This window comes from Tursiops truncatus, chromosome 1 (genome assembly GCF_011762595.2).
Source record: "Tursiops truncatus isolate mTurTru1 chromosome 1, mTurTru1.mat.Y, whole genome shotgun sequence".
NCBI classification, from domain to species: Eukaryota; Metazoa; Chordata; class Mammalia; order Artiodactyla; family Delphinidae; genus Tursiops; species Tursiops truncatus.
The window spans coordinates 138,916,405-138,928,827 of NC_047034.1; the positions used below are offsets into that span (position 1 = coordinate 138,916,405).

A 12,423-nucleotide genomic window follows, 5' to 3' on the forward strand; every position below is an offset into this window, starting at 1 on the left:
ACCACTCTTCACTGTGCTAGGGCTTATTCTAGGTAGGGATAGATATCATTCTCAGACTTTTAAATTCCAGGAAAAAAGTAGTTAATGGAAGAACTTCTTTTTTAAAAAAATTGAGGTATGTGGGACTTACCTGGTGGTCCAGTGGTTAAGACTCTACACTTCCGTTACAGGGGGCGTGGGTTCAATCCCTGGTTGGGGAAGTAAGTTTCCGCATGCCGCAGCCAAAAAATTTTTTTTAAAAATTGAAGTATAGTTGCTTTACTTTAGTACCATTCCTGGAGCTAATTCAGTTGTGTATATTTAGGGTTTTGATCCTTTTTTTTTTTAATTTCTTTATTTAATTTCTTTATTTTTGGCTGTGTTGGGTCTTCATTGCTGCACGCGGGCTTTCTTAAATATTATGTAAGTTTCAGGTGTACACTGTAGCAATACACAATTTTTAAAGGTTATACTCCATTTATAGTTATTATAAAATATTGGCTATAATTCCTGTGTTATATAATATATATAACCTTGTAGCTTAATTATTTTATACATAGTAGTTTGTACCTCTTAGTCCCCCCAGCCCTATCTTGCCCCTCTCCACTTCCCTCTCCCCACTAGTTTTTTCCCCTTATCTGTAAGTCTCTTTCTTTTTTATTATATTCACTAGTTTTATTTTTTAGATTCTGCATATAAGTGGTATACAGTATTTGTCTTTCTCTGTCTGACTTATTTCATTAAACAAATACCCTCCAAGTCCACCCAAGAAAAACTCCTTTTTTAATAGTTCTGGCAATTTTATTACCCTCCTGAATTCTCTTTCTTGGTATTTGTACAGTGATCTGAGTTTGACTCATAGAATCATATAATTTTAGAGCTGGAAGGACTTATGAGTTCATCTTATTGAAACCTTTCATTTAGACTTGTGGTAAGAGAGATCTAAAGAGGTCAGGTACTAGTTTTAACTATCGAAGGCAGAGCCAATTGTAACATAGATCTCGTGGCTCTTTGTGTTCTATTGTGAGGTCCATGTATCTGTATAAAATTCTAGCAATTGGACCTGTTCCTTTAAGCCCAGTTCTTACCTCCTCTCTGACTGACATCTGTCCCTTTCCCTCAGGTAGGATAGTTTCCCTTTTTGGTGGGCTCCAGTAGAATTTGATATATATACCTCTATTATCTTATTTATTCCTTTATTATATAATTATTTATTTTTAATGTATGTCTCCCCTCTCAACTGGAAATTTCTAGAAGTCAGAGACTATGACTTCATCTTTGACTCAACAGTGTCTTAAAATATTTGTGGAGTAGCTTGTGAATTAGACCATCAAAGATTAGTCATACATACACTCAAACGTGTACACATATACATACATACATACATGTATGCATCTGTTAATATATATTTGCATAGGGCTTTATAGTTTTATAGATGTTATGTCATTTGACCCTCAAAGTAAGCTTGGGGAGTAAGAGGCCAAAAAAAAGTATTTTCACCCTCATTATAAAGATGATGAAAAAAATGATTAGAGGTAAAATGACTTACTCAAAATCATACAGATAAGCAAGTGTCAGAATCAAAACTAACACTCATGTCTTCTAACTCCCAGTTTCTAAAACTTAAGGTTTGAATAAAAAACTTAATATATGTGCCTCTTAATCCTTCTTAGTTTTTTATTTCCTGAAATTCAGGTAATAGTTATTTATCTCACTCTGCCTTAGAGTAGAGATATAAATGTGGGAACTGCTATGAGGATCACAGACCTATAGAGATGTACCTTAAATCATTTGCCAGAAATAGAGATCTTTCCAAAAATACTCCTTGTCTTTGATTGGAGATAAATCAAATTTTCAAGGCAAGATCAATTTACCTTACACCCTTTTGGTGACTTTTCTTTCAAGGGAATATGTTTATAGATCATTAAAATTGGCTGTTACATGTAACATAATACTTTAGACTTTATCAGTCCATACTAATGAATAAGTACATAATATTTTTTAGATTAGACCAAAACCCTTAATACAGAAAACTATATGGAGTAAAGTAGTTACTGACCCGATAAACTGAACAGAGCACATCAGAGACTTTTAATTCATATGCATTTCCAACAAACGCAATTAGATTTTATATAGTAGATAGTAAAATTTATTCTTTGCTCATAAGTTGATTTATCTAAATGGAAATAACAATAGAATTATTTGGAGAAAACAGTGCTGTAAATTTGCCCCTAATGGATAGTGCTCCCAATTCTCAATTTCCTCAGAAATAGAGTTTTAAAAAGTGATTATATTTCTACTTCCTCTTGACTCTACTTTTGACCCCTGGTATTTAACATGTCAGTGAAAAAGGAGAAAAATTTTACACAAAAAAAAAATGAGTTAGAAAAAGTAGAAGAGAGAGAGAGTTGGTTCCTTTGGCATAATGTAAAAGAATGAGAGATTTACAGTTAAAATTCCTGGGTAAGTGAACTATGTGTGTTACTTTGGGCTAAGAATATATGTGTTATTCTTTGAGCCTCAGTTTCCTGGTCTGAAAAGTGGGGATAATACCACCTTCCCTGACTACCTCAGAGTTGTGAAAGAATTACATGACTTTTTTTATTATCACATGAGATGATAGATGTTGAACAGTCAATGGCTATAAGGCCTTGTTTTAAGGAAACTACTATTTTGATGACTTCATTTTACTTAATTATAGGAATTCAGTTATTTTAAAATCCAAGTGCATCTCTATATATCTTTATGTTATTACTTTGATCATGTTCATTAAAAGCACCCAAGAAAAAACATAGAGCAAGTAAAAATTGTTTAATTTATTTAAATAAATAAAATTTTAAACCATATAAATATAAATAAAAAGAAATTGTGAAATAGTAAGCATAGTATAAAAAAATCAAGAATTGCGAGTTAGAGACCTGGATTCTGTTTTTTTCTTTTTTGTAACACCTTTATTGACATATTATTCTCATACCATAAAATTCAACCATTTAAGATATACAATTCAGTGGCTTCTAGCATATTCAGAGTTATGCAGCCATTTGCACAATCCATTTCAGCACCCCAAAAAGAAACCTCACACACTTTCATTGTCATCCCCTATCCCCATGAGCCCTAGATAACCACAGATCTACTTTCTGTCCCTACAGATTTGCTTATCCAGACATTCATATCAATAGAATAACACATATGTTGTCTTTGGACTGCCTTCCTTCACTTACATGTTTTCAAGGCTCATCCATGTTGTAGTATGTTATCAGTGCTCCATTCATTTTTATTGCCAAATAATTTCATTGTATGTATATGGCAAATTTTATTTACCCATTCATCAATTGATGGATATCGGAATTGTTTCTACTTTTTGGCTGAATTTTCCCCAGTTTTATTAAAGAATACCAACTCACAGATCCAAGGAACTCAGCAAACCCCAAGCAGGATGAATAACAGACCATATTATAGCCAAACTGCTGAAAAACAAAGATAGAGAAAAAAATTTTTAAACAACTGGAGCAAAAAAATACATTACATACAGGGGTACAGTGGTACCAGTGACAGCCAACTTTGCATCACAAGCAATGGAATTCAGGTGACAATGGAATCATATCTTTAAAATGCTGGAGAAAAAAGAGAAACAAACAAATAAACCTGTCAACCCAGAATTCTGTGTCTAGTTAAAATATCACTAAAAAATATAGGATATAAGAAAGACTTTTCACTTACCACAAACAGACTTGCATCACAGGAAATGCTAAAGAAAGTTCTGCAGGTTGAAATGATAAAATACTAGATAGAAATTCAAACATTCAGGAAGAAAGTAAGTGCATTGGAAATGGTAAATATTTCAGTAAATATAAAAGACTATCTTTTCTTTTAATAATTTTTTTAAAATTTTTTGTGGTATGCGGGCCTCTCACCACTGCGGCCTCTCCCATTGTGGAGCACAGGCTCCGGACGCGCAGGCCCAGCGGCCACGGCTCACGGGCCCAGCCGCTCCGCGGCACGTGGGATCCTCCCATACCGGGGCACGAACCCGCACCCCTGCATCAGCAGGCGGACTCTCAACCACTGCACCACCAGAGAAGCCCTCTTTTAATAATTTTGAAAGACAGCTAACCACTTAATGGCAAAAAACATTTTGTATTGTGGGATTTATTATATATGTGTGTATAAAATATATTAAAACAATGGCACAAAAGTGGAGTTCAGTGCAAATTGACTGTCATGAGGTTTGATAACCTTGAGAGCAGCCACTAAAAATAAGAGGTATAGTTAAATAACTAATAAAGGAATTAAGCAGCATTAAAACTTTTGTTGATTCACTCAAAAGTAGATAGGAAAGGAGGGAATTCCCTGGTGGTCCAGTGGGTAAGACCCCACGCTCCCAATACAGGGGGCCTGGGTTCGATCCCTGGTAGGGGAACTAGATCCCGCATGTGTGCTGCAACTAAGAGTTCACATGCTGCAACAAAGAATTCTGCATGCCGCACCTAAGAAGTCTGCATGCTTCAACTATAAGCCCACGTGCTGCAACTAAGAGCCGGTGCAACCAAAATAAATAAATAAATAAATATATATTTTAAAGTAGGTAGGAAAGGAGAAATGGTACAAGAAAAAATAGATGGGAGGGACAAATAAAAATGAATAGCAAGACTTAAACCCAACCATATCAATAATTATATTAAATGCCAGTATTCTAAACACTTCAATTAAATGGCAGAGAGGGTTATACTGGGTAAAAATGAAAGACCCAAGTATATGGTGTCTGCAAGAGATGTACTTTAAATATAAAGTCATGAATAGTTTGAAAATAAAAGGATGAAAAAGATTCGCCCTATCAATAGTAAGCATGAGAAGGTGGCTGTGGCTATAGTCATATCAGACAAAGTAAAATATAAGATAAGGAGTATTTCCAGATATAAAGGGGACATTTTATAATGTTAAAATATCAATTCCTCAAGAAGAAATAACAATCTAAATGTACGTTGACCTCATAATCGTTATTAAAAATACATAAAGCAAAAACTGACAGATGGGAACTTCCCTGGTAGTCTAGTAGCTAAGACTCCACGCTCCCAGTTCAGGGGGCCCGGGTTTTATCCCTCGTCAGGGAACTAGATCCCACATGCTGCAACTGAGTGTTCACAAGCCACAACTAAAGATCCCACATGCCACAACTAAGATCCCGCATGCCGCAACTAAAGATCCCGCATGCCACAACTAAAGATTCCACATGCCACAACTAAAGATTCTGCATGCCACAACTAAAAGATCCCGCATGCCACAACTAAGGATCCTGCATGCCACAACAAAGACCTGGCACAGCCAAATAAATAAATATTCTGACTTCCCTGGTGGCACAGTGGTTAAGAATCCACCTGCCAACACAGGGGACATGGGTTCGATCCCTGGTCAGGAAGATCCCACATGCCGCAGAGCTACTGAGCCCCCGTGCCACCACTACTGAGCCCACACACCGCAACTACTGAAGCCTGTGTGCCCTAGAGACCGTGCGCCACAAGTACTGAGCCCATGTGCTGCAACTGCTGAAGCCCACGTGCCTAGAGCTGACGCGGAGCAACAAGAGAAGCCACTGCAATGAGAAGCCCACGCACCACAATGAAGAGTAGACCCTGCTCGCCGCAACTAGAGAAAGCCCACACGCAGCAACAAAGACACAAGACAGCCCCCCCCCCGCAAAAAAAAAGAATGTTTTAAAACCAATAATTAGGGCTTCCCTGGTGGCGCAGTGGTTGGGGGTCCACCTGCCAATGCAGGGGACGCTGGTTCGTGTCCCAGTCCAGTAGGATCCCACGTGCCGCGGAGCGGCTAGGCCCATGAGCCATGGCCACTGAGCCTGCGCATCCGGAGCCTGTGCTCTACAACGGGAGAGGCCACAACAGTGAGAGACCCGCGTACCGCAAACAAAACAAAACAACAAAAAACAATAATTAAATTTCTCCCTTAGGAAGCTAGATAACAAAGAACAAATTTTACCAAAAGAAAGTAGAGGACAATAAATGACAAAGGTAAGAGCAGAAATCAATGAAATAGAAAATAGACAGAAAAAATTATCAAAGCCAAAAGTTGACTATGTGAAAAGGTTTATAAAAGTTATAAACCTCTAGCAAGACTGACTAAAATAAAAAGGGAAAATGCAAGTTACTAGTACCAGAAATGAAAGAAGCAATATCACTACAGATTGTAAAACAATAGTAAGTCAGTATCAAGAACAGATTTAGGCTAATCAATTTGACAATTTAGATGAAATGGACAGATTCCTTGAAAAACTCAACCTATAAAAATGACACAAGATGAAATTTAATAATTTGAATAGTTTATATCAATTGTAGAAATTATGTAAAATATTTAGAGAAAAAATAGTACCAGTCTTTTAGAAACCCTTTCAAAAATAGAGGAGAAACATTTCCCAGATTGTTTTATGAGAACAGCATAACCCTGATACCAAAGCCTGACAAAGACTTTACAAGAAAGGACAATTAAAGAACAGTATCCTTTGTAAACATAGACCCAAAAAACCTTATAAATTGAATTCAGCTAATGGAGTTTATCATAAGAATGCAAGATTGGCATATTCACCACATTATCACAGGAATACAGATTGAGTGTAATTTACCATATTGCCAGAACAAGGGAGAAAAAAAATATGATCATTCCAAAAAATCATTTGACAAAATTCAGCATCCATTCATGATAACAACTCTCAAAAAATTAAAAAGAGAAGGGAATTTTCTGTTTGATAAAGGCATCTACTAAAAATTTTCAGCTTAATGATGAAATAATAAATGCTTTCCCAATAGAGCAAATGAGTATATATAACAAAACAGAAACAGACTCACAGATATAGAAAACAAACTCATGGATATCAGTGGGGAGAGGGAAATGGGGAGGGGCAAGATAGGGGTATGAGATTAAGAGATACAAACTACTACATACAAAATAGATAAGCAACAAAGATATATTGTACAGCAGCGGTCCCCAGCCTTTTTGGCACTAGGGACCAGTTTTGTGAAAGACAATTTTTCCACGGACCAGGGGGTGGGGGTGGGGTGGTTCAGGCAGTAACACAAGCGATGGGGAGTGGCAGGTGAAGCTCCACTCACTTGACCACTGCTCACCTCCTGCTGGGCAGCCTGGTTCCTAAAAGGCTGCAGACCAGTACTGGTCCGTGGTCCAGGGGTTGGGGACCCCTGTTATACAACACAGGGAAATATAACCATTATTTTGTAATAACCTTAAATGGAGTATAATCTATAAAAGTAGTGAATCACTGTGCTGTACACCTGAAACTAATATAATATTGTAAATCAACTATGTTCGGTTAAAAAAAAATGCTTCCCCTCCAGTATTGGAAACAAATCAAGGATGTTTGTTCTCACCATTTCTATTCAGTATTGTCCTAGAGGTCTTAAACAATGCAATAAGGCAAGAAAAGACATAGAAGTCATAAAGATTGGAAAGAGAGCAAAATTATCTTTGTTCAGTATAGTATGATATCACTTACGCGTGGAATCTAAAAGACACAACAAACTAATGAATATAACAAAAAATGAAGCAGACTTACAGATCTAGGGAACAAACTAGTGTTTACCAGTGGGGAGAGGAGAGGGGGAAACTGTTGGGTGTAAGATAGGCTCAAGGATGTATTGTACAACATGGGGAATATAGCCAATATTTTGTAATAACTGTAAATGCAAAGTAACCTTTAAAATTATATAAAATTAAAAAAAATTTTTTTAAGAAAATTAGTAGACATAATGAGGATAATGATCAAAATGCACCCTTGTGGTATTTCCCCAAAGAGCCTTCCCCTTCCAGATGGCAACAAGGAAAAATAAGCTTTGGAATGAGTCCTCTTTACATATCTTGTAACCAAGTAGCCTTTTGAACTATTCATAATATTTATTTGAGTTTCAATTTCTCCAGGTGTGTGTGTGTGTGTGTGTGTGTGTGTGTGTGTATAAAGCAAGAGCTATTGGCCACTAAAAAATATTGCCTTTGTTCGCAGATTATGTGAATCTACACAACCCTAAGGAATCTGCAAAAAACTGCTAGAGCTAATAAGTAAATTTAGCGAGGTCAATACACAAAAATCAATTGTATTACTATATACTAGTAGGAAGCATTTAGAAAATGAAATTTTAAAAAATTCCAATTACATTAGCATTTAAGACGTGAAATAGTTAAAAATAAATTTAATAAGACATGCAAGACCTTTACACTCAAAACTATAAAACGTTGCTGAGAGAAATGAAAGAACTAAGTAAATGAAAAGATATACTACATTCATGATTGGAAAACTCAATATTGTTACAGTGGCTGTTTCTCCCTTAAATGACCTATAGATTCAGTAAATCTCGATAGACTTTTACATAGAAATTAACAAGTTGATTCTGAAATGTGTATGGAAATGCAAACTAATCTTGTCAGACTAATTTTGAAAAGAAGAAATCTTAAATTATCTGATTTCAAGATTTAAAATAAATACACAGTAATCAAAACAACATGGCATTTTTGTAAAGATAGATCTATATAGATCAGTGGAACAGACTAGAGAGCCCAGAAATAGACCCACACATATAAAGTCAATTACTTTTTGACAAAAGGCTAAGGATACAGAAACAGATCAATGGAATAAAATGGAGGGGCAGAAGTACATACACCCATAGACAGTTCATTAATTTTAGGAAAAGACACTTAGGTGATTCAATAGGAAAAGGAAAGTCTTTTTCTTTTTTTTTTTTTGGCAGCATTGGGTCTCCATTGCTGTGTGCAGGCTTTCTCTAGCCGTGGTGAGCAGGGGCTACTCTTCATTGTGGTACACTGTCTTCGCATTGTGGTGGCTTCTCGTTGCGGAACACGGACTTTAGGTGCACGGGCTTCAGTAGTTGCAGCACACGGGCTCAGTAGTTATGGCATGTGGGCTCTAGGGCGCACGGGCTTTAATAGTTGTGGTGCGCAGGCTCAGTAGTTGGGCTTAGTTGCTCCGCGGCATGTGGGATCTTCCTGGACCAGGGATCAAACCCGTGGCCCCTGCATTGGCAGTCAGATTCTTAACCACTGCGCCACCAGGGAAGTCCAAGGAAAGTCTTTTTAACGTGGTGCTGGAATGACTGAATAAACATGTGGATTAAAAAAAACCCTCAACCCCTGCCTCATACTAAACACAAAAATTAATTCAATATGGATAATAGAACTCAATTCAAAGCTAAAATAATTAAATTTCTAAAAGAAAATACAAGAAAGTACTTTTGTGACAATGAAGTAGGCAAAGGTTTTTTAATAAAGACACAGGGCTTCCCTGATGGTGCAGTGGTTAAGAATCCTCCTGCCAATGCAGGGGACATGGGTTCGAGCCCTGGTCCGGGAAGATCCCACATGCCGTGGAGCAACTAAGCCCTTGCACCACAACTGCTGAGCCTGCACTCTAGAGCCCGCGAGCCACAACTACTGAAGCCTGCACACCTAGAGCCCATGATCGGCAACAAGAGAAGCCACCGCAGTGAGAAGCCTGCACACTGCAACGAAGAGAGTAGCCCCCACTCACCGCATCTAGAGGAAGACCACGCACAGCAATGAAGACCCAACGCAGCCAAAAATAAAGAGAGGGAGGGAGGAAGGAAGGAAGGCAGGCACAAAAATTACTAAGCATAAATGAAAAGAGTAATAAAACTGGACTTCACCAAAAATAAAACTAATACTCATTGAAAGACACAATTAAGGGCTTCCCTGGTGGCGCAGTGGTTGAGAGTCCACCTGCCGATGCAGGGGACGCGGGTTTGTGCCCCGGTCCGGGAGGATCCCACATGCCGTGGAGCGGCTGGGCCCGGGGGCCATAGCCGCTGAGGCTGTGCGTCCGGAGCCTGTGCTCCGCAACGGGAGAGGCCACAACAGTGAGAGGCCCGCATACCGCAAAAAAAAAAAAAAAAAGTTTTTTTTAATAAATTTATTATTTATTTTTGGCTGTGTTGCATCTTCATTGCTGTGCGGGCTTTCTCTAGTTGTGGCGAGAGGGGGTTACTCTTCGATGCAGTGCACGGGCTTCTCCATGCGGTGGGTTCTCTTGTTGTGGAGCGTGGGCTCTAGGTGCATGGGCTTCAGTAGTTGTGGTGCACGGGCTCAGTAATTGTGGTTCGTGGACTCTAGAGCACAGGCTCAGCAGTTGTGGCACACGGGCTTAGTTGCTGTGTCGCATGTGGGATCTTTCTGGGCAAGGGCTCGAACCCATGTCCCCTGCATTGGCAGGCAGATTCTTAACCACTGCACCACCAGGGACGTCCAAAAGAGCTTTTTTAAAAATGAGAAAATACTTAACAGACACTTCACGAAAGAAAATATATGAATGGCCAAAAACACATGAAAAAGGGCTTAGAATAATTTGTCATCAGGGAAATGCAAATTAATAACATAGTCAGATACCATTTCACATCCACTAGAATGGCTAAAAAGCCTAACAACAGCAAATGTTGTCAAGGATGTGGAGCAACTAGAACTCCGTCACATTTCTGTTAGGAATGGAAAATGGCACAACCACTTTGGAAGTCTGACATCATCTTATAAAATTAAACATACCTTTACCTTATGACTCAGCAATTTCACTCCTAGTAATTATCCAAGAGAAATGAAAACATATCCACAAAAACACCTGTACAAGAATGTTTATAGAAGTTTTACTCACAATAGTAAAAAAATTGGAAGCAATTCAAATATTCAACAAAAATATCAAACAAAAAATGAATAAACAAACTATAGCATAGTCTATGGTGATAGGAATCAGAGCAGTGGTTGCATAAGGGAGGTTGTTTGGAGGGAAGAGAAGGGAAGTTTCTAGAGTGATGGAAATGTTCTTTATCTTGATTAGGGTATTGGTTACCTTTGCGATATTGGTTACATAAGCATATACATTTATCAAAACTTTGAATTGCACTTAAGAGAAATTCCACTGTAGGTAAATTTTACCTCCAAAAGAGAAAGAAAAACCTTATATAATTAAAATAGAACTGATTATTTCTGTAGTCAATACTATATATGTGTGTGTGTGTCTAGGTATATATGTAATTTTACATAGTATATGACCAACATTGAGTGCATGTTTTAATTTTTTTCAACAAACATCTGTTGTGTATCTGCTGTGGGTCAGCCATTGTGATAGTTGCTGGGGATATAAAGGTGACTAAGAGAAAGTGGCTGGACTTATAGAGGGTGTAGTTGGAGCAATAAAAACACAAGAGGAAAGTGCTAATGTAAAAATGGATGCTGTGTGTGAGGTGAGTGCAAAGGAGGGAGAAAGTTATTGTGATTTGTTGGGGTTGGAGAGATGTGACCAAAAAGTGAATAAACTTTTGCACGGGAAGAAGGGCTTTTTTAGGTCAAGAGAATCTCATGAACTAAGGCACAGAGGCATGAGCCTACATGACGTGTTTGCAGAATTTTAATTGGTCCAACGTGACTACAATAATGGGAGATGATATCACGATGGGGGACGATATACTTAATGATGGGACCAGATTGTACAGGGTCATAAAATGCCATACTAAGGAGTTTAGATTCATAGGCAGTAAGGGGTCACTGCTTTTAGGCAAGAGTGACATCAATTCCATTTTTTTTAAAATGTATCTGGTAGTAGTAAAGAATTATTAAAGTTGGGGAGAGATTAGAGGCAGAATGAACAGTTAGAAAGGGGTTGTGGGACTTCCCTGGTGGTCCAGTGGTTAAGACTCTGTGCTCCCAACGCAGGAGGCCCAGGTTCGATCCCTGGTCAGGGAACTAGATCCCGCATGCCACAAGTAAAGATCCCATGTGCCACAACTAAGACCCGGTGCAGCCAAATAAATAAATAAATATTTAAAAAAAAAAAAAAAGAAAGAAAGGGGTTGCAAGAATCCGGTGGTCGTTTATTTTTTTAAATAGTTATTCACTAGAATTTTGTGATTAAACATTTCTAAACATTTGGCTGTTTTTTTCTCTTTTTCTTTAAAATTAACAATAGAAATCCAGAAACATTTTGGACCACCACAGGAATGTTTCCCCAAGAGTTCATTATTTGTTTTCACAAACATGTAAGGATTGAAAGGCTTTTAATCCAGAGTTACTTTGGTAAGCATGATATTTTCATTTCACTTCATTTCATTAATTTTCATCATCTTCAGTTTTTTCATAGGCAGAAGGCACATATGTAAACTTTTGGCAAAACACTGATTTTTTTTTACCGCATGGAATCCAGTTTTCTTGCTGGGGTTGATGGGTGGGGAGTATGGGTTAACTGCCTTGAGCACAGTTAGCCTCTCTGAAACTGCAAATTTGAAACCCTTCCAAAGCACATAATAATTTCCATGCAATTTACTACGTGAAAGCCTTTGGCAAAAGACCGTGTTATGAATGTAAGAAGCCAGCTTGCCAGAACACTAGGTTTCTTGACATCTTTAT

General features: G+C 37.9%; 1 protein-coding gene and 1 non-coding gene across 15 annotated transcripts in view; both read left to right on the top strand.

The window, feature by feature from the left end:
* IFT25 (intraflagellar transport 25) overlaps positions 1-12,423 on the top strand; it is a 34,417-nt gene that overhangs the window by 16,109 nt on the left and 5,885 nt on the right. For all 14 annotated transcript variants that reach the window (XR_012324781.1, XR_012324779.1, XM_073789518.1 and 11 more), the window contains one exon: positions 11,987-12,093. Coding sequence is in view for 12 of the 14 variants with exons in the window: in XM_073789518.1 (XP_073645619.1) it covers positions 11,987-12,093 (107 nt within the window). In the remaining 2 variants the exon portion in view is untranslated. The remainder of the gene's footprint in view (positions 1-11,986; positions 12,094-12,423) is intronic.
* Positions 11,691-11,763, top strand: TRNAG-CCC (transfer RNA glycine (anticodon CCC)). Its single transcript has one exon. It is a non-coding gene; the product is annotated as a tRNA-Gly (tRNA).